Source organism: Lagenorhynchus albirostris, chromosome 6 (assembly GCF_949774975.1).
Source record: "Lagenorhynchus albirostris chromosome 6, mLagAlb1.1, whole genome shotgun sequence".
Classification (NCBI taxonomy): domain Eukaryota; kingdom Metazoa; phylum Chordata; class Mammalia; order Artiodactyla; family Delphinidae; genus Lagenorhynchus; species Lagenorhynchus albirostris.
Window position 1 is genome coordinate 28766535 of NC_083100.1, and position 26355 is coordinate 28792889.

At 41.7% G+C, this 26355-nt stretch overlaps 1 protein-coding gene across 1 annotated transcript in view; it reads left to right on the top strand.

Moving 5' to 3' along the window:
• Positions 1 to 26355, top strand: part of LOC132522480 (uncharacterized) — a 288307-nt gene that overhangs the window by 102602 nt on the left and 159350 nt on the right. The window contains exon 4 of the mRNA XM_060153173.1: positions 22576 to 22660. Within this exon, the coding sequence (XP_060009156.1) occupies positions 22576 to 22660 (85 nt within the window). The remainder of the gene's footprint in view (positions 1 to 22575; positions 22661 to 26355) is intronic.

Sequence of the window (26355 nt, forward strand, 5' to 3'; positions counted from 1 at the left end):
CAACAAAAAAGGTCACCTGCAGGTTCTAGGTGTTTTATGCTGAGCAAGCATGATAGATCACTTCTAAAAATTCCCAGACAACATGATGCTTTTCATTAGGGCAAGGATATTAGGATTATTTGAAGAAAATCTTTAGGCTATTCTAACGTTTCTAAGCGGCATTCCACTACTGATTAAAAAAAGCACCCAGTATTCTCTGAAATGTTTTCTAATAATATTCTCCACCTTGACAGTGTGGAAAAATTTCAGTCTTTTCTCACTCTTTCTAAAAAGCAGAGAGAGAGAGGAGGGAAAATGGCAGTGGGAATCATGAAAGATTTTAGTTCATTCGGAAGTTGAAGAGACTTATTTTTCAAATGTATTCTTTCAAATCCAGATTCCTATAACAGATGCTCTCAACTGCCAGGCTCCTTCCATCTGTAATTCAATTTCCTTCTAAACATGATGCTGACATCTGTTGCAATGCAGACACACACTTAAGTACCTGCAGTTTCTCTGTCAAGCTCAGTGTCATGGTAAAGAACTGTGAACTTTGCAGGGTAGGGGAGCAGACACTGGAATCCACAGGTCTGCAGGCAGAAAGAAATTTAATGTCTCTCTCATGATTCTGATGCCTCAGCGTCTTTCCCTCCCTGACACGGAGGCTCTTGGTCAAGATTTTCAAGGGAACACAGAGTGTTTATTTAACACCGCAATTAATTGTTTCAGCTTCGCTCCTGGAGCCACCTCAAATCAGCACATTCTAGGATTTACCAGGGAGGCGGGGAGTGTGTCTTCAGATTTCTTCCTGACAGAGTGGATTAGATAAATTCCCACACAATTCTCTAAAGTATTTTAAAAACAAAGCACTGCATGCTGCATTTAAAGATGCTGATCTTTGTCCTCTTTCTTTTCTAATCCCCTTCCCCCAGCATTACTATAAAGCAAGACCATTTAAGGCATGGATTGAGTTCAATCATTCCATCATTAATTAATTCATTAAATAAACATTAGTCGAGTCTCGATTCTGTGACTGGTATTGTGCCAGGTGCTGGGAAGAGAAAGGTTGATGTGATGTAGGATCCATCTTCAGGAATTTCAGTAGTGCTTTATTTTAGAAAAGTACTGAGCCTTACCAAGGCTCCAAGTGGTGAATGAAATCAGGGTTTTATGCCAAAGGAAAATTCATAAATTCTGTCAAGAATACAACCTTTTATTGGGTAAAATATTCTTCCGTTAGCAAGAACTTGTTTTTGAGCTTCACAGGAAAGTAGAAATCTTTGCTATATATCACAACTAATTTGGGGCTGATGTTGTTGGGGGGAACGGGATATTCCTTTCAACCCTTCCTGCCTCACCAGTGCAGACAAGCCGCTGACATCTGATGCATGACTCTTGATGAGCCATGTCATTCCTTCAGGTGGCTTTGCTGATGCTGTGTTGAAGTCATGAAATCATCCAGGTCTTTAAAAAGGTTTGTCACGACATTTAACCTGGACATCTTCTCTACCAATTATTCGGTTTTGTACAACACCGTCAAAAGGCTCAGTGGGCTGTGTGAATGTGGCTTGTGTCATTCTGTACTGACTCAGGATGAGTCTTGCTACGAGAGCCAGTCCAACTGTGACTGGCAATGGGCAGAGACAGAGGATAGGACTGCAGGCCGGGGTCACAAAGCTGCTTGCAGGTGGGTCTGGTGTAAAGGATAGATAAGGAGAGTCTGAATTATCATAATTTCTCAGGAATTTCCTTTAACTAAGATATTGCAAATTGTTGGGCCTGGGCTGAACCTGTTCCACAGATGTGTTATATTGGGCCTGCATTGTATTAACATTTTTATTTTTTAAATTGGTTGCCCTCATGTAAAAGTTGGGAGATTTCACATTAAATATCTATCTTCTGCCTAAAAATGGGAACATCTAGCAACACAGGGCCTGCATTGCTACATGGCAAGAGTGAGGTGGAGCTGAGTTCCAGCTGTCCCCTTAGATGGGACATGCATTTTTTATATAACCTCAGTCCACACTACTCCATATTGTCCCATACCTAGCCTGCTTTAGTATTCAGTTACTTGCCTGGGTCCCTGATCTCCATGAATTAATTAAACAAAAAGTATTTTCAGTCAATCAAAATGTTTTTATTGGGTCACTTGTCTACTTTTAAGAGCTTGCTAGGTACTGTGGGAGAAGCAAAGTATTCCTAATCTGCCCAAATGAGGAAGAAGGCAGTAACATCTGCAATAATTAGAGGCATGGCCTGGAAGACACCACAAATCAACATAAGAATTTAGAGAAAGGAATGTCATTGATATTCTTAGTCATTAGGCTTCTGTTTTGTATTTTTTTTCTTCCTTTTTTTTGTGGTATGCGGCCCTCTCACTGCTGTGGCCTCTCCCGTCGCGGAGCACAGGCTCCGGACGCGCAGGCGCAGCGGCCATGGCTCACGGGCCCAGAGTCTCCGCGGCATGTGGGATCCTCCTGGACCGGGGCACGAACCCGCATCCCCTGCATCGGCAGGCGGACTCCCAACCACTGCGTCACCAGGGAAGCCCGGCTTCTGTATTTTATTAGTTCTCTTTTCCAAAAAAAGAGAAAAAAAAAAATTCTCATTCACGAAAAGGAAGTTCTTAGGAAGTTTAGAATGTAGCTATTTAACACATTTAAGTGCATAAGGCATTTGTATTCTAATCACATTTTCAAGAAAATCTTTTTGTTTATGCAGAAAAAGAACACTATCCCAGGCAACAAGTATTACTTACACCTAAGAGAATATAAAAAGAAATGATGCTGAATAGACTACAGAGATTTGGAAGAAGGATGAACAATACTAGTTCTATTCTGCAACTCTTTGGGACCCATACAGAAAATCTAATGCTTAAAAAGGATTGTAATTGTTGAGAAAGACCTGGGCTATGTTTTAAAATTCTAGGTTTAATTTAATATCGACTTTCTGGCTAGACTTGTGGTCTGAATTTGCTTTGTGAGAGGAAGGCTGACATAGCAGGAAAGGTCAAGGTCTTATTGGCATTAAATAGGAAACAGTTGGCTACCTTCCCTAGGAGCGAACTCAGAGTCCATTACCCCACCACTTTGCTTCTATCTGAAAACAAGATCTAGTCAGCACAGCTGGACATTTTAAAGCCACCACCGATGACTGGGAGATTCTAGTCTCTCACATGACTTAGGGCACACGTGTATATGCATGAGATGCCATGCTTCTAGTAGTGAATGCTGATCAGTGAGGACATTAGTAACTAACAGTATCAGTGAAGTCCTTGTTTGAGCCTTAATAAAAGTTAACATTTATTGACCACTTATTATGTCCTAGACACTGTGCTAAGGGCTTTATATGTGTTATTTAATCCTCACAACAGCTTTATGAAGTATGCTCAACTAATACCCCCTTTTACAAATAAAAAAATGGAGACATAGAGAGGGTCAGTAACTTATCCAAGGTCACCAGCTAGCAAAGAGGTACCGATGGGAGCTGAACCCACACTTGATACCAGCGTCTCTGCTGTGAACCACAGGCTATACTTTAGGTACAGTGTGCCTTGGCCTTTCCCCATATGGCTTATCGGCCCTCAAACTTTTCTTCTTTGGAAGAAACTGCATAATTTCAACACCCTGGGGCATCCGTGGGTTTGCAAGTAGTCCCCAATACTAAGGAGGACCTCAGTCATTTTCTTTAATCCTATTCCTGTACTTCCAGCCATTGCTGGAGAAAATCACAAAATCAGGGCAAATGGTTCCACTATAAAGTCAACATAAGCTCAGAAAGGGCCCCAGAGCTGCTGAGTCTTTTACATTCACTCGCGGGGAAGCCCAGCTCAGCAGCTGCTTCAGACATGCCAAGGTCTTAAACTGTAGCTCCAACCCAGGCCCTCTACGATCAGAGACCTTGGCAGACACCTTTGCTCTAATTCACAGAGAAAATGAGACCTATGGGACACAAGCTAGCCTCCCCTGCCTTGCTAGAACGCTCTTGTGCGCTCACGCTGTTTCTATTCTTTCCCTCTTATCTCAGAGGAAGACAAACTCCAGTCTTCCTTTTTAAGATTCACCTACTTGTGTGCCCTCCAACCCCTGCCCTTGTGCTGCCTCCAAGCCCTGCTTCCCCAGTTTTTCCTGGTGTTTCTTGCGTCTGGAATCTCTCTCCTCTCCACTGCTCCTCCCAGGGTGGCATGAAGGCAGCGCCTAGTGACTGGGAGCTCAGCCTCTGGGTCAGGCTGCCTGACAAGTGCCTGTTTCTTAGGCACTGCCACTTACCTCTGTGTGACCTTGGGCAATTCACTTCATTTTCCTTTGACTAAACATCTTCATTTTAAAAATGGAGATGACGGAGAAGCCTAAAATGGTTGTGAGGATTAAGTGAGATAATTCATGTCGAGGGACACCCATGACCTTGATCTCCCCACTTTGTTTCAGTGCCAACTTTCTTCACTTCCTCCCCCTCCCCTAACATCCCTGATCATCACTTCAACTACTTTCTAGTCAACGATATCACCTCCTACCCAGAGTTCTTTGGTTTTAACCAACTGTCTTCTCCTCACCTTGAAGTGGGCTGTGAGATCCACTAGTAAATAATTCGTCTCCACTCCCCACTGAATCATCCTCACTGCCCTATGTTCCTTCCCACATTTTCAGGAAAAGCCAGTGGCTCGTGCTTCTACTTTGAGGGTATCATCTTCCATGGTCCTTATTTTTTAATATATTTTGAAATAATTTGCTTGTAAGCTCTTATACTCCCAATTTTCCTTTAGAGGAAGAAAACTCGGTAGTACCAAAGGATCTAGGTAGAACAGGAAGGAGAATCATCCCCACGGGCTCTGGGATCATACTAGCTGTGTTCAGTCCCAGAGTTGCCTCTTTTTCTCTGTGTGACCTTTGGCAAGTTCCTTAGCCTCTCTGTGGCTCAGTTTCTCATCTCCCTGTAGGGTTGTTGAGAGTTATTATGAGCAACGTGCTTAGAAGAGTGCCTGTTATGATTAAGCACTCAGGTAAATGTTACATATTATTACAAGAACTGGCACTTGGAGACCTCTCTGTTGTCCTGTATCAGTAGATCAAGCGAATACACAGGGATCTCAACATCACATTCAGAGGCAAAGGAAGCATATGTTATCACCAAGAGGCTCTGTTTAAGAGGTAAGGAAGTATGGGGCTATAATAATGTTTGGTTCAGAATAATAAAGGGCTGGCAGCTAGCCTCATTCCTGCAGCTACGGCCTGGGAATCTTGATAAAGTCCGGAATTCTTCCTAGTTTTGTTCAAAGTCCTCCTGCCATACAAACCTCATTGGTTCTGATATTACTCTGGTTAGGACAATCCGCCTCTTGAAGGAAGATGGGAGCGTAAGCGTAGAGCATAGCAAAGTGAAAAGGGATTTTGGGATCCTGGTCCAACTTCCAGTTTCTACAGGCGAGGAGAGTGTGCTGTGATGCTCGAAGGCTGGCCCCCTGATTCAGAAAACAGCAGGCTTCTAGACCCAGGGAACCCCTCTTCCAGACGGTAAGAGGCGGATGTCAGAGAGACATGTGCTGTCTGTTGACTCATTTTGTGCATTTCCTGTGTGGTTCTTGCGTCTTGCATCTAAGTTACTGACTCAGATTAACCCTGCTTAGCTTGCAAGACCTTGCAGGGAAATCAGAGAACGAGATGCAGTCCCTGCAAGTTGTCACACATGATTAAAGAGCTGGAGGGAGTGATTTATGTGGAAAGATTAAAATCCCTAAATACGGATGGTAGTGCTGCCCTGATTGAGTGGGGCTTTCGGTATTTGCAAAGGGAAGACTGCAAACTTCAGTGGAGGTAGGACTGCTTTAAAGGAGTCAAAGGGCGATGTACATGGCAGAAATGTGATGATATGAAAAACAGGGTACTACTTCCTGATGAAGCCAAAAAGCCCTGATTCAGACAGGAAGTTCTTTGTGGCTTTTATTTTGTCAGGCAACTGGCTATCTCTGGAATTTTCTACATGAAGAATTTGATGCTCTGTGCCATGAGATAGTTCTCAGTAGCTCTTACCCCCTTCTTCTGCAATGTTCCCATTCTTTTTTTTAAAATAAATTTATTTTATTTTATTTATTTTTGACTGTGTTGGGTCTCCATTGCTGTGCGTGGGCTTTCTCTAGTTGCGGCGAGCGGGGTCTACTCTTTGTTGCAGTGTGCAGGCTTCTCATTGCAGTGGCTTCTCTTGTTGCGGAGCAGGGGTTCTAGGTGCGCGGGCTTCAGTAGTTGTGGCACATGGGTTCAGTAGTTGTGGCACACGGGCTTAGTTGCTCCGCGGCGTGTGGGATCTTCCTGGACCAGGGCTCCAACCTGTGTCCCCTGCATTGGCAGGTGGATTCTTAACTGCTGCGCCACAGGGGAAGCCCCTGCAGTGTCCCCATTCTTCAGGCTCCCTTTGCTTCCTGTCCCTCCACTAAGGCTCCTCCCCCCAGTGTCTCTCCTGCTACCCTGTTGCTCCCCGCCTTCCCAGTACCCCGCATCCACACTCCTAGTCAAATGGAGTTTCCTGGTGTCCTGATTTGACGTTAGGACTATGAAGCTAGAGTTAATTGGATAAACTATTTCCTGTTAAACTTAAGCTAGGTAATTAACTGGCTCTCCCAGATAACACTGACCAAGCCCTTAGCAAGTGTTGAGACTTTTCAGCACTTCATGTGTGTGTGTGAGTGGGGTGTGTGTGTGTGTGTGTGTGTGTGTGTGTGTGTGTGTGTGTGTGTGTGTGTGTGTGTGAATGTAACTGTACAAAGAGTGGAGGAAGCGGCAGGGCGCTTTTCAGCAACCTGCACATGATCCTGTATAGGCCACAGCCTACTCTCAACACAGCTCAGCACAGATGTGGGGTCATTGACCAATCAGAGTGATCAAGGAGGACTTCTTAAGGAAGTGATGCTAAAGCCAAAGACTGAAGGCAGAGTCTGAGTTAGGGAAGGGAAGGTAGGAGAGAAGGGGGATATATTTGAATTTCTAAGGACAGTCTTGTTTTCCAGTAGTCTATTCCATACCATGATTTGGAAACACGGTTACTATACCATTAACTGCAATAAACTAAATACAAAAATGGTGTCCTAGCTGCATAGATGTTCTTTTTCTACAGGGCAAGTCAAAGACAATCTATCTGTGCTTCTTCTGTACTCTAATGGCTTTACTCTGGCATACCAAGCCCTCAGAAGTCTTTTCCTGATCCTTCTCTAATGGACCTTGTGCTCTATCCTTGCAGCTCCCAGATCACTCTGTTCCCTTTTGGACCTCTGTACCTTTGAACAGCCTTTTCTTTTTTTCCTGGATTATCGCCTCACTGTTTGGATTTGTCTGCCAAGCTCTTTAGCTTTTTGCTAAGAGCCAACTTAAAAATCACCTCCTCTAGGAAGCCCTCCGTGATTAAGGGCATCTTCCTCTATAGCATTCTAGTGTCTTGCACTTGTCCCTATTTGGCACATATGTCAATATCATATTTATTTGAATATAAGTTACCCCTTCTGGCCTGTCAGCATGTTCCGTTCTTTTTCTTGGGTTCTCAGTGCCTAGAATAGTGTTGGGCATAGGGTAAGTGCCTAGTAAATATTTCTTGAGTGAACGAATAAATGGTGGCACAGCTTTGTATACTCCATAATTGTAGTGTGCATGTATAAATATTCATCCATTGGCAATAAACAGGAGCTGAGATAGTGGAACATTTGGACTTTCTGTTTTGTGGGGTAATTGAAAAAAGGTGCATTCATTTATCAGTCCCGTGGAGTATAACTCTTATTTTTAATGGGTAAACTGCAGGTGTCTCTCTTTAAAAGTAATTTCCTTAAATGGGATAAGGTTTATTTTTTGGTTCATATTTGTTAGGTTATTATAGTGTTTTAAAATATCTGGCTCAGATCACTTAAAATTTTTAAATTATACTTTAAGCAGCTATTAGCATAACAATATTATCTATTAATAGAGATTCCTACAGGAGTAAAGGTACCTGCAATTTACATGAAATCAGAAAACTTGGTGTGATTAGTAGCATCACAACAAACTCAGCATGACTATTGTAATGACTACATTTCCCGTCACTGTAATTATCTCCTAAAACTTTTATTGGGGACATTGATTGCCATTTGCTCACTCATTCACTTTGAGAAAGTGGACTGATGAACAAGTGCCAGGAGTGAAATAGTGGCTGTGCAGGTCCCGTAGAAAATACATGCTGGATGATTACAAAATGAACTGTTTGTATTGGCCAGGAGAACTGTCTGACCTTTCTGGGTTCAAAATAAATGAAAGATTTCATATTTCTTTCAATTACTAAGAATTTAAGTAAAGAAGATGAATGACAGATGGTGATTTTCTAAGAGAAAATGTGAAACGATTATTTGTGTTTGAAGGACATTAGGCACAATGTCACGTCCCCCTCCCCCTTGCAGTGCATCATTCCCGTTCACCTGTTTGAGGGAAGGTAGGAACTTGACTCCTTGAATCTGTCCATTTCTCTCCATCTTCACTGTCAAGTCCCTCAGCCAGGCTGCCATCAGCTCTCGTCTGGACTACTTCAGCTGCCTTCTAACTGCTCTCCCCACCTTTAACTGTACTGCTCTCCAATTCATTCTTTCTACTGCAAAGTGCTCTTCCTAAAACAGCAAATCTGATCATGTCACTCCCCTGCTTCAAGTACTCTGACTCCCCAGATCTTTATTCTGGTTTATAAGGCCTTTCATTATCTGATCCACACTTAGCCCTAAAGCCTTATGACTCACCACATCCCGGTAGAATTTTTCAGACACCCTAGCCACAAGGAACCAGAAGGGCTTTCCTTCCTGACCGTGGTCTCCACTCTCCTCCCCTCTTTGATCTAACTTCTAATCACCTTCCAGGGTTAGATGTACCCCTCTGCACTCCAAGGGCATTCTTAACTGACTGCTCTTTTTGCACTTATCACCCTGTCCTGAAATTGCCTCTTGACTTGTCTGTTTCTGCCACTGTTCTGTAAATTTGATGAGAGCAGAGACTGGGTCTGTCTGACTCATCTTGTATCCTTAGCACTAAACATGGAGAGAAGACAGCCAGACATGGCTAAGAGATGGAGCGATTCTATTTTCCAATTTTGCTTGTTGCTGCTTTTAATTCAGGTCAAAGGCAAAATGTTAATTTCACCCCAGTGTCGATTTCTAGGCATTGTTCCACACTTCCCCACACAAGTGGATTTTCTCTTTGGAAGATGGCTCAAAGAACAGAACGAAAAGTGAGACCGTGTTTCTAACTGGTTGTTCTGAGTACAGAAAATGTAAATGTGGGTGAACATGTTTAGTCTGTCCCTCCCAGATCCAGGCAGGAAGGACTAGAGGCTGATAGAGCAGAATTTCAGGGTGTGTATGTGTGCATGCGCCCACGCACGTGCCTGTGTGGGTATCTAGGTGTATTGTGTTGCCCAGCACGGTGATAGGTTAGCTTTGCTAGAAATTAATGCCTGTGAGTTCTTCTGATAAAGCAGTTGCTGAGCTCTGCTTTCTTTGCCAGAGAATGACCTCTGTATGTTAAAATGGTATGTTTCAGAAAGAAAAAAGCCACAAATCCTAGAGGGTTACCCTGAGATGTCTGATCACTACTCTAGCCCAGATTTAATGACTAGAAAAGGTTTTTTTAGTCTTTTTGGATATGGCTGTGTATGTGTGTATATGTGATTAGCATTGGATCAGACCAATTTAGAAGAATGCAGCTTATATCAAGAAGATGAAATTGCAGAATATGAAAAAGATAACCTGGGATATCTAGTTACAAATACGCTGTAGAGATCTTGATTTTTTGGCATTTATTAAAATTATTTTGAATACACATCTTTTTTTTCAAAACTTTTTTTCCCCAAAGTCTCCCCACAGCTCCCAATGAGACTTCTTTGGAGGTTTGCTATACAAACCTTGCTGCTGCTCTTCTTTCTGTCCCAGACTAACAGATAATCGTGGAAACGTTCTCCTGACATTGCTTAACCCTATGACTGCAACAGGCACCTCAAGCCCCACAGCGCCCTTTGTCTCACAAATAGTACAAATTGGGTAATGCGATTGAACAAGGCTGGCGGATTCCTGCCAGGATGAAGACAGAGTAAGGAGTGAAGGAAATCTAAAAGATGTCTGTCTCAGTTCCTCCCTGCCCTTCCCAATGCTGGATCCACATGGTCCAATGCAAGCACCGAGCAGGCTGGCCTACTGATGAATCACAGAACAAGGTGATGTGTCATTTGTATTTCTTGAAAAACAATCAGGTGGTGAGAGCCTGTCTTGGGTTGCTGGCAAGAACTTCAGCGATTATATAATCACCCAGACAATTTCTTCTTTCCCCGGTTTTCCATTTGGGGCTTTAAGTTGCGTCTTGTTTCTTTAAGCCAAACAGCTGACTTGACTTGTGTCTGACTTCTGGGAATAATTGAATTCTTCTGGCGGTGCAACCAGAGAGTAGCAAATGAAAACTTCACCCTGAGACACACCCACACTCACCCGCACGCAGACATGTGGGCTCTTCCACAGCACTCTGTGTGGTTTGGACAGAGAGATATGGGGAATATTCGTGTATTATTTGCCTTGTTAATTTCCCAGCCCATTTTAGGGGTCAAAGCTATAAATCTCAACAATGGATGTGGGAAAGTGAATTTTTGTACGATCAAGGGGCATGTGGATTTTTAAAAGTTGAGAAATACTGTGACAGAGAGAAGTGGCGTCATTTAGTGATCTCTCCAGCCCTGCTTTTATGGAAAAACCACGCCTTGGTAGAGAAGGAAGTCAGAAAGGCAAAGAAACTAACAATGCTTGAATGTTCAATTCCTGTTAATGCACTTTGAGTGAATTAGCATGTTTAATTCACACAACAAAGCTCCTATTTCACCAATGTTACAGATGATGAAGATGGGGATTAGAGAGATTTAATAATATGCTCAAGTACACTCATCTGGTAATAGAGTTAGAACTTGAATCCAGATTTCTCTGATGCCAAATATAGCTCCAATTATATCACTTTAAATCACTGGGGGGGGGGGGAAGAAATCTACAACCTACATAACTGTGGACCATGGAGTTGCTTCTCCACTTGTCACAGCAGTTGTCTTCTCTCTCCCTCCCTTGCCTGCCTGTCTCCCTGCTTTTGAAAGCCTCATTACTGCTGGTAGCTCCAGGGAACATCCTGAGTGCAGCAGGTCCTCCTTCCTTCTGGAGTTGTGCATGGCGCCAGCATGCATGTCTTTACACAGAATTAAGAAGGAATATTATTTTTTAAGATTTTAACTTTTTTAGAGCAGCTTTAGGTTCGTAGCAAAATTGAGAGGATGGTACAGAGATTTCTCATCTACCCCCTGCCCCGGCCATTCACAGCCTCCCCTGTTATCAACATCCTACATCAGAGTGGTACATTTGTTATAACTGATGAACCTACATTGACACAATCATTATCACCCGAAGTCCAGAGTTTACATTAGGGTTCACTCTTGGTGGTGTACGTTCTATGGTTTTGGACAAATGGATAATGACATATATCCATCATTATAGTATCATACAGAGTATTTTCACTGCCCTAAAAATCTTTTATGTTCCACCTATTCATAATTCCTCCCTTGTCCCCCAGTCCCTGGAAACCACTGATCTTTTTACAGTCTCTATAGTTTAAATCACTGTTTTTTACAACTGGAAAGGTAAGGATGTGGGATGATTTCTTGAGCTCACCATTACTTTTCCATCTATTCAGAATTAGCTTGTATATTTACATTGAGCCACCAATCAACACGCATTTATAAAGCCCTGTCCATGGGCAAACTGTAGTAGTTATCTACGTGGAAGATACGGGAAGGTCTAGCTGCAGTTAGGATTCATGAGCAGCTTAACAATCTGGTTAGCGGAATAGACAAGATCTCTCTCTCTCTCCATATTTCTTTAGGTCTCCATCTTCATCTGTATCTATGTCATTGACTCTAAATTAGAGCAGCGAGAAAAATTTTCAGGTCTTCAAGCACCTGCTAATTGAAAAAGTGAGTAAATATAACCAGAAGGTTTTGAGAAGACTTGAAATTGAACATGTTCTTTTTGGAACCTGGTAATGCTTACTTAGTAGCCTTTTATGAGGATAGATAAAGGTTATTCTTTTAAAAAGCTCCCCTTTTGTACAACAGTAGCCTGAATAGTCAGGAGTTGGCAAGGCCTTTTCTGATGTTTATTGGAGCAGCTGTGGAAATAATTTTGTACCTTGGATCCTATGATTTATTTCCATTAGGAATAAATTTGGGATTTATTTTAAGGCTTTCAAAAACTGGAAGTGCTGTGGTCTCAGAATTATTTTTTATTAAACATTGTCTCCCTGGCTGCATTTCAGGTGCTGGCTGAATTCTGTATAGTGGATTGTATTAGCATCAGAAATGCTGTTGAATGATAGTAATAATAATAACTACATATATACAAAGGATGGAATTGGGTTCCAATTCTATTTGGCTAAACTTCATATTTGACTTTGCTGACTCAGTTTGGGCATCTTTAAAGATAATTGATAAGTACTAAATATCTTTGAAGCACAATCACGCTTGAAAAGAGATGTGAACCCTTGAACACAGGTACTTTGAGTGCAAATTGTTATCTATTTCCATCAATATGTTTTACAGATTGACATCTTAGACAGGAAGGAAATCTTCCTCATACTGTCAGTTCAAGACTGACTTGCAAATGAGAGCTGAGGAAACATGGTGGACAAGGAGGCTGGGAAGATCTGACTTTGCAGAAGCAGCATTACCGCCTTGCTGCCCACCGTGAATGAGAATTGCCATCTTTTTCTCCCAGAATCTGACTCTTGAAAGACAAGTGGCGCATTTTGCTCCCAATACATAGCCACGTATCCCAGCCTCTTTCTTGTTCCCTTCTCACTCTCTCCTTCCCTCAAGCTCATTAATTCTCTGTTTCGATGGGAGCTTCCGAGAGAAATGGAGGGAATCATTCAGCAAGGAGAAAACATCAACCATCTAGAATCCTCAACAATGATTTAGAATCCACTTTCTTATGGTTTAAATCATGGCTAAATAAACAATGCATGGAAGAGGGAAAAGGGAAAAGTGGCTTATCTAGTGAGGGCCGAGGAAACAAACTGAAACGTCTGTGTAAAGCTCGTTTTTGGCCTCTAGGAGCATAAAATCGAGTTGGGGAGAAAAGCCTGCTGACAGTTTATGAGACATGATGAGACAAGTTATAGCTGTCACCAGAGCATCACTTCCCTTCCGTCTCTAGAATATAGAGCCCTCTTTCCTGACTCCCAGGGCCCCTGGAAAACCATATGCAGTCTCTCTCCCTGGCCACGAGAGTATGCTGGTAGGAGACACCTTGCCTGGGTGAGGGAGCCACAATCAGGATTATCTCCTATAGCAGACTCTCTCCCTGTTCAATTCACAGCCACTCCCAGTACCACAAATGGATCCCCCAGTGCTTGGACGTGAGGGGTTCAGATTCTTGGTCTCAGAGTCCCGACCTCTTTTCCTTCTCTGCAACCCTGGCAGTTTCCTCCCCAGGGTCTGGAAATGTCTTCTCACAGATCTTTTTTAAAAAATTTAATTTAATGTAATTTTACTTTTGGCTGTGCCATGTGACATGCGGGATCTTAGTTCCCGGACCAGGAATCATGCCCCCTGGAGTGGAAGCATGGAGTTGTAACCACTGGACTGCCAGGGAAGTCCTTAGATCTTTAAAACACATAATTTATGAATTTGGAAAAATGGAACCATCTTCCTATTCTCATTAGGGTGACTACTTTGATGATGGTTACTGTCTTAAGGACCACTAATGTGACCTTCCTTCTCATCACTTGTTAAAGGGAAGAAAAGCAAAGAAAGTTTAAAGAAAATGAAAACACAAGAGTGGTCAATTATCAAGTAAGCAAAAAACTAAGTGCTGAGCAGCAACAAAATGACAAACATTTTCATACACCTTATTCTATTTAATCTCCATGATAAAGACCACAGAGTAGTTTTTATTCTTCCCATTTTATTGAACAAAAAGCTGAGTGTCATAGGAGCTAAACAACTTGCTCAAAGTTACACATTTAACAGAGCCAATATTGCGTATATTTTCTGTTGTTCAGGACTGTGTTCCTTCTACTGTACCACAGCTGCTCCTAGGTCAAAAGAGGAAGTACTTCCTGTGGGTTGGAATGTTCTAGGGGCAGGTTTATGAGGAGGACGTATTTGAACTGGCTCTTGACTGAATTATAGGCTTTGGCTAGACAGTGGACGAAGGCAAGTCTATTCCTGGACTGGGAGGATTAGCATGACTAAAACCACAAGCTGGGAAAGTGGAAGGTGTATTTGGAAGGCTATGTGTAGTCTGCTGGTGAGGAGCGTTCTTTCGTAGGATGAAATGGCACCCAGCCAAAAGGAGGAGAACAATGAAGACTGCTTCTGCCATTGTTGTGATCCGGGAGTTTCAGGCACCTCTGCTAAACGAGGATAAACAGGGCTGACCTTCCCTCACAGGCAGTCTGGGATTCTAAATCATCAGTGACTGGGAAGTGGCATGCTCCATTATTTGAGGCATGATATTATATCCACCAGCTATTTTGTGCAGTTGAATTTTTGTTCCATTGAAACGATTCTCAGTGTGAGCTCAATAGCAATGGGCATGATGGTGGTTTTTCTATGTTGCCAGATACTAGCTCTGAATTTCTTCCAGCGCCTCCTGCTCTAAAGCACCTCTTATGATTAATTAACCTTTTGTGGAGTAAGGAGGACATCTGTGTGGGATGAGATGTACTTTAGTCAGACTTCAGTTTTCAGTTGTTCAGCAAGAGGGTAATTAATTATAAGAGCTGAATCTGAACAGAAGATTGTTGGAGGAAATCCAAATGAAGCAAAACATCTAATTATCAATGAACAGGAAGGGTTTTTTTTTTTTTTAACTGTTGTTGTAGGAGTGAATAAAATACTGCAATATAAATAAGAGGTAGTAACAACTTAAGACGCCTGCTTGGAGTGTACACATAATGCAAAAAATGTGAGATATTTGTAGTTTTGGAGATAAAGTACAATGCACTAACCATAACTAGACAAATAGGAAACAGAGGCCAACTTAGTGTCTGAAATAAATATGTATTCCCCTTTGAGATAATTGTTGTGTTGACTTGAACAAGGATATATCTAGAATCATCTGGCCATTACTGCCCCTGACAAATGACAGTAAACACCTCTTGTCTAGAGAAGGAGGTTGGATTAAGATGCAAAATAAGAGATAAAATGCAGGAAGCTAAAAACAGTTCAAAATCAATTTCTTTAACGTAAATGGCTACTGTGATAGAGATGGTTTTCCAATGCTTAGCGTTCTGAGGTGAATCACCTCCAGCATTTAGCTCATGTCTACTTGATACAATCTCCTAAACTCCCCCTAAGCCAGACCCAGCCAGAGATCCTAGCTTGACTTACTTAACTCTGAGGAGGAGTTACCTTAGTGGACAATGTGAGAAATTTCCACTCTCAAAATGATTGTAAATGTTGCTTGGTGTTCACATTCACTGATAACTTCCATACAAACGCTGCGTGATTCAATTTCAGTGAGAGAATATGATTCTGTTACTGGAAGGGGGACCCCTTCTAGGGCCCGAGGGTGGGCTCTTGTCTAACACTCAGCAGTGAATGATCCAAGGAGACACACATATACAGACAAAGCAAAAAACTTTATTGGAAAGGAAGGGAGAGCAGAGAATAGCAGGGTAAGAGAAGCCAGGAGAACTGCTCTGCCGTGTGACTCACAGTCTCAGGGTTTATGGTGGTGGGGTTACCCTTCTGGGTTGTCTCTGGTCAGTCATCTTGCCTGTGCCCATATTTGGTCCGATTCAAGGCCCTTCCTGGCAGTGAGTGCATTTCTCAGTCAAGATGGATTCCAGTGCAAGAGTTTCTGGGAGGTTGACAGGACATATTATGGGCTGGGGTGTCCTCCTTCCTCTTGGCCCCTCCCGAATTCTTCTGGCTGTCAGTAGCTTGTCAGTTCTATGTTCCTTATCAGGACCTCTTGTTGTGAGATAACTCATGCAAGCAGATTATTATCGTGCCTGGCCAGGGTGGGCAGTTTTAGTCAATGGTTCCCTAACAGCTCTAGTTCCTGTTTATAAATACCACCAGGCTTCCACTGGCATGGAGATGCTGTGTCCTTTATTTCTTCTGCTGCTATCAAATAGTTTTTATTCCTATTTTCTTTCTCTCTACTTCTGCTGCCTTGTGTTAGTACTTGTTGCCCATTCTTTGTGTGTCTCTCGGTTTCTACAACTTTCTATTGTAGGTTGTTGTTGGGAGACAGTTCTTTGTGGGTCTCTTGCATTTCTGCACATCTTGCAAGCAGAGGCATCGACGACTTTTGTCCTAGACTATCTTTACATGGATATTTGTACAGTGAGCAGACTTGGAAGATAGTGACAGTGTCTCCCTCTGGAACAGAGGGCAGCTTTATTTGCCATTCAGTCTAATAATGGGGGCAAAGGTAGGAAGGTTTGCTAGTAACCCATTATAAAAGATTTAGGTTTCCTAAGTTTGAGGTTCCTTAGTTGTGACGCAAACCTACTGCATCACATGGCTTCTCTGTGTCACCCCTTTGGGACCTAAAGGGGTGAGGGACAAGGGGAACTAAAGCAAATATGAAGCTTATGCTGCTTGCTGTGCTGTGAGTAATAAGTCCTTTGTCTCTGACTCGGGTAGCTTGTGTCTTCTGCCAGCATCCATGAAAGTGTGGCAGGCTAAACTGTAGGTGCAAGGAAGGTCAGATTTCTTCATACTTCTTTTTTTTTTATTTATTTAATTAATTTATTTTTGGGTCTTCATTGCTGCACGCAGGCTTTCTCTAGTTGCAGCAAGCGGGGGCTACTCTTCGTTGCAGTGCATGGGCTTCTCATTGCGGTGGCTTCTCTTGTTGCAGAGCACGGGCTCTAGGCACGCGGGCTTCAGTAGTTGTGGCACGTGGGCTCAGTAGTTGTGGCTTGCGGGCTCTAGAGAGCAGGCTCAGTAGTTGTGGCTCAAGGGCTTAGTTGTTCCGCGGCATGTGGGATCTTCCCGGTCCAGGGCTCAAACGTATGTCCCCTGCATTGGCAGGCGGATTCTTAACCACTGCGCCACCAGGGAAGTCCCTCTTTCTTGACATGTATGTCTTACATCCAAACTCCCCTAGAGAATCTGACTGGGTCAGTTAATCATCATCCACTATAGAGGACTCCAGCAGTGCTGACCTCTTTTTTTTCTTCTAGTTTTATTGAGATACAGTTGACATACAGTACTGTATAAGTTTAAGGTGCACAGCACAATGATTTGATCTACATACATCATGAAATGATGATCACAATAGGTTTAGTGAATATCCATCATCTCATATAGATACAAAATTAAAGAAATAAAAGAAGTTTTTTTCCTTGTGGTGAAAACTCTCAGAATTTACACTCTTAACAACTTTCATATATAACACACAGCAGTGTTAATTATATTAATCATGTTGTATATTCCATCCCTAGTACTTCTTTATATTATAACTGAAAGTTTGTACCTTTTGACTACCTTCATCCAATTTCCCTTCCCAGCACTGAGCTCTTATGTAAGACCTTCTTATAGGCCAGTCAATAGATTGCTGCCTTTGGATCAGGTACTTGTGCTTGGACCAGTCATCTGTGGCCAACTTTTCAAAGTCACTTTGTTCAAATATTGGGAGCAGTGAATGAGGGACAGGAACTCATGGAAAGGGGCTGTGAGCTTGGTAAACCCTTTGAAGTTCTCAGAAGCAGACATTGTAACTTGCACCTTTCACAGACCATCCAGGGAAATGTTATTGAGAATTAGTAAATTCACCTCGGCTCTCCTGCGTAATCTGAGATTTTTGTGAACAAAGATGATTGCATGTGTTCTTCTGCAATTTGCCAGTTCTCTGCCTAAAGAGGAAGCATTTGGTAAATTTGTGTTCCTAGTACTGGATATTGGAGATGAACGCTCAGGTTCAATGGAGAGGCCCTCTTTTAGCATTTGTTCCACCATTGGAAGAGCAGCTGTGCAGTTGGCTGCGATTACCTGCTGCCAGGTTCAGTCATGGACTCTGACTGGTATAAATCAATCAGCCTTTTATCTACTGTGATTGACGCAGGGGAGGGCTGATGACTTTAGGGCATTGCTCAGGAAGCTCCCACTCTTTTTCTGAGTGTGAACCTCAACTATATCTTCCATGTTGTCTCTGTTTTAGTGAGGGTTCTTCAGAGAAACATAACTAATAGGAGATAAACACAGTTGACTCTTGAGCAACACAGGTTTGAACTGCACAGGCCCACTTACATGTGGATTTTTTCCTTTTTTCTTTTTATTGAAGTATAGTTGATTTGCCATATTATATTATTAGTCGCAGGTGGACCACATAGTGATTTGGTATCTTATAGATGATACTCCATTTTAAGTATAGATTATACTCCATTACTAAAATATTGGCTATGCTTCCTGTGCTGTACATTACATCCTTATATCTTATTTATTTTATACCTAGTAGTTTGTGGATTTTTTTTTCAATAAATATCAATACTACACGATCCATGGTTGGTTGAATCCGTGGATGCAGAACCATAGATATGGAGGGCCAACTGTAAAGTTACACATGACTTTTTGACTGTTTGGGGGTTGGTGCCCCTGACTCTGCATTGTTCAAGGGTCAACTGAACACAACTCCATGTGTGGAGATTATATATCAATATATTATACATATTTTGTATATACATATATATATATATATATATAAAATTTCCACATGCAGCACACACACACATAAATCTCTATTTATATATCTATCTACATATATCTATATTTATCTATATCTATCTATCATCTATCTATCTAGAGATATTTGTTACAAGGAATTGGTTTATGAGATTTTAGAGGCTAAGAAGTCCCACAGTCTGCCATCTGCAAGTTGGTGATTCAGGAAAGCCAGTGGTGTAATTCAATCTGAGTCTGAAGACCTGAGAGTGTAAATCCCAGTCTGAGGACAGGAGACGAGATGAAATGTTCCAGCTTCTGCAGTGAGGCAGGAAAAAGAGAGGTAAATTTCTCCTTCTACCTTTTGTTCTATTCAGGCCCTCAACAGATAGGATGATGCCCACCCACACTGGTGAGAACAATCTATTGAGTCTACCAATTCAAATGCTGATCTCGTCTAGAGTATCCTCACCACACACCCAGGAATAGTGTTTAATCTGGGCACCCCATGGCCAGTTTAGTTGACACCTAAAATTAACTATCACAGTCACCACGAGGGAAGTTAGCTTGAAAATAAAGCTGGTACTTGGAGGAAGGAAGAGCCAAAAGAATAGCAAAAATTGGAGCCAGAACCCTAATCAAATTATCCCCAAAGTCTATACAGTTTCTGGGCTTTTCCATTATGTGAGCCAATAAATTAACTTTACTGTTAATGTCAGTTTGAGATGGGTTTTCTATTAACTTACCAACAAAAACATCCTAAGTGATTCATTTACTAGTTTTCATAATATCTAAGGTCACTCAAGGTTAATGTTGGAGTTTACATAGGTAATACAGACATCTTTCTAAAGTTGGGACAGTGCACTTTATTTTAGTCCTGGAGATATCAGATGCAACGGTTTCATAGCTGTAATTCACTGCTCTTTCCAGTGCCAGACACGGTATTGCCCATAAACAGTTGTGGAATGAATACATGAATACTGCCTATTGCTCCCCATAACTTATCTGTCATTTCCTGAGTCTGATCACATCTCCTTGATCATTGTTATTGGGTTTTTGCCGCAGAATTTGGAGGATGAGGTTAGTTACTAAAGAGTTAAATGAAAAGACAAAAAAAAAAAGTCACGTTGTTTCCACAAACAGTGGCCACCCATGTCATCTTGGGCTCCACATTCTTTAGGGGTGGGTTTCCACATTGGTGATTCAGCGGGTCAGGCCATACTACTTAATCAGAAGTTATAATTTTCGTTTGAACTGTTCAGTGGTCCATTATAGTCCACAGTTTACATCTTGTGGTAAACGGACAGACTAACTTGTTTGGCTGGACTACAGTGTTATTTTCTTCAGAAGATAATTGGACCTAGAGCTGTGCTTTAGATCTCAGCACTGTCCTTTTGTGTGCAAAAGAGTATCATCTTTTCTAACTGAAAACTGCCAGATAAGAACGTCAAGACAGAGATGGCCCTACCCCATGTACAGGTATCACTACCATGTGTTATAAGTGGAAGTACCAACAGGAATCACATCCAAAGTGAGAGAATAATACAGCCTTGCTAACTACAGCTGAACCATGTTGAAACAATGAAGAATCCTGATGGGACCGCAGGTTAATACTCCCAGCTTGCCAGGCCACATGCTTGCTGATATCAGGATTTTCTAGTAGTTGTGGAAAACAGTTGAAATCAGAATATCTGGGTCAGCATAACTGAATGTGCACTAGCTGACAAAAATCTAACATGAACAGCCTTCCCCAGTGGGTTCTCTTCTGCTCTTTCAAATGCTTTGTGATACTCAAAGAATGGAAGAATTTCTCGGAATGTAGCCTGTGGACAGCAAATCCAAGTTGCAACAAGTAGGTAGCAGGGTTCTTATGCAATGGCGGACTGTCTGGGAATAAGGCACGAAATTTTCTCCCCAGAGGAGCATCATTTATACCACTAAACACACCCATGTACCTTAAAATGTCTTTTTGGAATCTCAAACGTCGTTTGAAGAGAAGCCCAGACCAAGTAATTGTCTTATAGGTAGAACTAAATCCAAGGCCATGCATCACTGTGGAGAGCAAAGAGCTTGTTGGAGTTTTAAGCAGAAAAGGGCTCTTTGTCCTGGTCAAACTTGAATTCAAAGAAATCCTTTTGTTAACTAAATTCTCCATAGTTTCTCCAATTGAGTTGCATTTCAGTCTTCATTATTTCACTAATATAGCTTTAGGTACACTTACCTTCTTAAAGTCCAGGCTATCTCCATTCATTTCCTTTAGTATTTAGAAGTCCAAAATACTATCATACCATCGCCACTTTCCTTCCACTATCAAGAAGCATCATGACAGGTTTAGATTGCCAACTGACTTCTGACCATAAAAAATATTCTGTTAAACATTTCCCCATGGTATTCTTCCCAGCAGTAAAATTCTCAGCAAGGCTACTTAACAATTTCTTAGGTGCTCATTTTTTTTCCATAATGAGACTGCCCACAGATGCCTGTATAATGGAAATATCCATTGACTCCCGTGGATCATCTCTATCTGAGTTTTGTAATCTGCATCAGGAAAGCATTTTCACCATCCTCTGTCTTCCTGGATGGTCTGTTTCTACAAATCCTCTTCACCATGCTTCTGCCTTCATGTGTGTGCATTTCTGTACAGGAGTATATCCTCTTATTCTTACTACAGCACTTGATTATATTTACTTTGCTCTATTATTCTCTTCTCTAGTGTTTTTTTTTTTTCTTTTAAGCATGGATTTATTTCATCCAGCTGGTTCCAGGAATAGGAACCATATCTTCTAATTCTTCTTATGCCTCTAAATACCACTTAGCACGATGAAGATGGCTAATAAATATGCTTCCCCAGTAACATCTGTTTCCTGGTCTTAGTTTCATTTGCATTGGTTTTCTTTCCCTTAAAGGCATCCCTTAAATTTATTTTTTGTAATTAATATTTAAATTGTTTAAAAGCTATTCACAGTCCTCTTATAAGCTAATTTCACCTGGTTGCAAATATTTTGAAACTGGATTTGACTGGAAAGGAATCTTAGGTGTGTGGTCTATGACTGGATATATTTTTTATGTTTATCTTACCACCTTGTTTGTGGTTTTTTGTTGTTATCATTCTAACTGGTTTATTAAATGTGCTTAACTCAATAGCGTTTAACCAAGAAACAACATTTATTTTTCTTCCTCGACTACCCTTTATTATACTTGGTCAGTTTTCTCTTCTCTGCCTCCTCGGTGGCAATGTGAACAGATCTCATAGCTTTTCAGTCAATTTCAAAGTGTTACTACACGGGTTCACTCTCCAGTATTAAATAGCACCTTCAACCTCTCATATGATTGAGGCTCCTTCCCCTCCTGTGACCTCCCGTCCCCCTCCACTGCCCACCCAGTGCTCAGAGAAGACAGGAGCCCTCCGTGCAGTAGCTGGGCTGTGAGGCACGTCCTGGCTTCCCTCTTGTTCTCCACTTTGCTCTTTCACCCCAAGTCTCCACTCAGAAAACTGCCGCTTCCACACTCCTCAGCGTCGGGCTGGCAAGTAGCGTGGAGAGCTAGATGGTGACGGTTTCTAACTTGGCTGGTACTGGTATAAATGCCAGTGTTCTCTCTGTGGCACATAACCCAATGCTGGGGTTCTCTCAGGAGTGTGTTTCATGGGATCTTTGTCCTGCACAGGGAATGTATTCTCTGGCTGATGTCTTGTGATGCCCTCTCAGTTTCTTTGCTCTGGCTGTATACCCTACTGAGATTTTGCTGGGATCCCAGTGCCCTGCTAGCAGAGCCCTTTCAAGACGGGGCCCGCCTGGCTCCCCTCCCTGGCATTCACGTGCTCCAGAGTGCCTCTGTCCTGCTGGGGCTGGTAGAAGTGCGGCGCGCTCACTCTGGTGTCTTCTCATTTTGTTTATTCTCCAGGGATAGCTGCTATCTTGGAGGACGGTCCAGATTCTCTCAAAAGCTTTCTAGCCCCATTCTGCACGATCATCAGTCATGGACTAAGGTGCTGCTTTTTCTGTATGCAAGTGGTTGTGCTGAAGCCCTTTCTAGCTGGCTGGGTGTTCTGCATGGGGGGAGGGGGGGAAGAGTACCCCCATTTCCTTCTTCATGGAAAAGGGACTGGGAAATCTACTCCCATGAATTTCTCTAAAGAATCTTTTCTTTGGCTGCCAGGCTGTGGGTGATAGGCTAAAGTTTCCAGGGCAGGTTTGGGGCACTTCTAAGCCAGTCCTATAGGGAGGGTCTTTGGATTATGGGAAGTGTAGTTCCTTATTCTCAGCTCTGGTTCATCAGGTGAAATTGCAATTAACACCATGTCATGATACAAAAACAGTTTGTGGCACTAAAGGTTTTATGTTTCTCTAATGAAAAAGTATGAGTGCACATTCTTTTAGTGTTTATTCCAGATTCTTCCATAGGGTTCTTATAGATGAAGCAAGGCACTTTGAAAGCTTAGATGTTTGCTTTCTAAGTTTAGTATCACACTCTTATTACCAATTCAATGCATATGATTAAAGAAACATGAATTAGATAGGTAAAAATTAGAGTGTAAATTTGTTGAATGACATTTGAGTTCGGTATTCTTTGACTCCTTTTAGTTGAACAGTTATTTTCATTGAAATATTATTTGGTTGAGAAAACCTACTATAGAGTAAAACATATTGTCTGTGATTCTTGGCTTTAGAGAGTCTAGTTTCTGACGTGGTTTCGAGATGTCTTAATGCTGAGAATTGGATTCTCAGCAATGGGTTTCAAATCAGGTAAACTGCTCAGCTTCATGACCTTGGACAAGGCATTTTTATGGGACTAAGTTGTACTAGTTTTAAATTGAGAACATTTTACTGAGTAATTTTTAAAGTCCTTCAGACCTCTAGCAGTTTACAGCATTTGGATAATATATATTTGTGTTGGTGTAAATTGAAAAAGACCAGCTTAAAAAAGAACTGCTTTTTTAAAAAAAAAAAATCTGATTCAGCATTTGCATTAGCAATAATGCTGTTAGACAGAATTTCATCATTCACCATATAATTCATATAGCCTTTAATTTTATTACTGTTTTGCTATACTTTCAATAATGGAAAGTTTAATGATCAGTGACTTTAAACACTTAACCTAGTACTAGCATTTTCCCTTCATTGGTTGTAAAACAAGTTACTGTTTCCTTTAGAATATATACTATAAATAAAGAAGTTATTTATTTATTTATTTTGTAGACTTCTAAATACTACTAAGTATATTTAGTTTTCTCAACTGGACAATGGATATAATAACACAGACAAAAAAAAAAAAGCTCAGCATGTCAGCGCAAGTGCTCCTCAGACTTTCCTGCAAGAGGATGACACGAAGTCGCAAATGGGAGACTCCCGTGACTCTTCTTTCCCTCAACGTGACATCCAGTCAGCTAGAAAATCCTTGGCTCTGCTCCAGAGAGGGTCACAAATTTGTCCACTCCCCTCTACCTGTGTTGTTACCACCAATTCTATTCATTCTTGCCCAGATTAAGCAGCCACAGTGGTCTTTAAATACATAAACCAGGTCACTTCCATCCTCTCCTTGAAATCTTCCAGCGGCATTTGTTTGCAGTTGGAATAAAATCCGAGTTCCTTATCATGGTATATTAGTGAAGGTGATACTAGCTGTGGTGAATACAACTCAGAATATCAGTGGCTTAACAAATGAAATTTTACCCTGGCTCATGTCACTCTTCCGTGCAGGTGATCCTGGTTTAGAGCAGTTTTCCTCCACTGATGATTTAGGGACTCAGGTTTTTCATCTTGTGGTCCTGTCATTTGCTAGCTGCCCCAGAATCTCCTGCATCCAGCTGGGCAATGAGGGAGAGCAGGTGGAGAAGGCACACCCACTTCTTAGCTGCGGTGGCAGTAATAATGCCGCATCACCCTGCTCACATTCCACTGGTCATATGACCCCTATTAGAAGCTATGGGTGCTGGGAAACATAGTCTCCGACAGGCAACCACTTCCCGGGCACCACTCTTCACTTTGGAAAAGGCGCATGAATCTTTGGGGGGCAGCGAGCCACCTTGCTACACACAGTCTTGAAAGCCCCCCACGAATTGCCCCACCCACTTCTCTAGCCTCCTCCCACACACTTTCCCCTGGCTGTGTTCCAGCCACACTGGCCTTCTCCTCTTAAGCTCATCCTTGCCTTAGGACCCTTGTGTTCTCTTCTTTCTTCCTGGAAAGGTTTATACCCAGACCCTTTCCTGGGTAGTTCTCTTGAACTCTCCAGTCTCCATTCAAATATGGATACCATCCTCTCAGGAGTCCCCGCCTGACTACCAATATAGTCCTCTACCACGTCACCAGGTTTAGTTGTCTTCACAGCATGAACCAACTATCTGGAATTATCTATGCTTATTTAGTTATTGCTCATTTTTCTCGCTGCTCTCACTCCTTCTGACCCACTCCCCACCCTTACTGTGTGTAATGTAAACTCCGTGCCTGACTGTCTTGCTCACTGCTGTATGTATTTCCAGCACACCAAACTTGAGTGGCACATAGAAGTCACTCAGTACATATTTATTGAATGAATGGATAGAATCTTTTAGCCCTGAGGTTTCAAAATCCATAAAGAAGAGTTGATATGGGAAGGCTGGCATCACTCCACATTCTCAATCACTAGGATTCAGTTCAGCTAATCAATCATTCAACCGATACAATCACCTATCTCTGTTGCATTAAATCCTCATTGTACTATCTTGGAAAAATCCAGTCGGATATGTTAATACAACAACAAATCTAGAGCCTGTTAGAAATCATTTTTGCAAAATTTTAAAAAATGTACTTATGTCTTTTGGAATTTTTAAAGTAGTCCTTTTCTGGCTAAATGTGAATATGCATTACAGGTGGTACACTTTGTTTGTGATTCTTATTGCTACTAATAATACCACTGGGGAATACAAGTGAATCAACAAAAAACAATTCTAATGGTTGCTCCACCTGCCAGTTTCAAAGCTGCTACTGGAACCTGAGACTTTCGAGTTTTGTATGTACTCAAAATTTTAGAATGACTACTTAATTCCTTTTCCCTACTATTTCCAGAGTGGAAATTCAAAGCCCTTTTGAATTCCCTTGATGAAATTACTCACACAAATGTAAACTTTTATGAAGATGTATTTTACTCTACTGAGAGGGAACATAAGGGGCTGGAAAAATATTTATTTCAAAGCCCAAAACCCCGAGTTTGAATACTTTGGGTCTGCAACTTACCAACTGTGTGACCTTGTGTAGGTATTAATTTTTTTCTGTGCCTCAATCTGTAAATAGAGAAAAATAATATCTGTCTCGCCGGGATTTTGTAAAGACTAAATATGACTGGTTAGTCTAAAGCCAGCACTTAGTAGGTGCACAGAGATTGTTAGTTTTTTTTTCCTTTGTGGTATATAAGTATTTCTTTACTCAACTTAACTCAAAGTTCTTTAGAAGACAAAGCCTGATGGGGCAATTGTTCAAAAAAATATGGAACAATTTCACACAAAATTTTTCATACACTCTCAGGGTTAGATTAGAAATGTTGGACTCACCTCTTTTTCTCTCGATCACATATTTAATAAGTTATAACTGATGTTGATTCTACTCCTGAATTATCCATGGACGCCATCCACTCCTCCCTGGACACTTCATTTCTGACGTTCCCACTAAGATAATTCCCAACTGGTCTTTTCATCTCTTTTCTCTT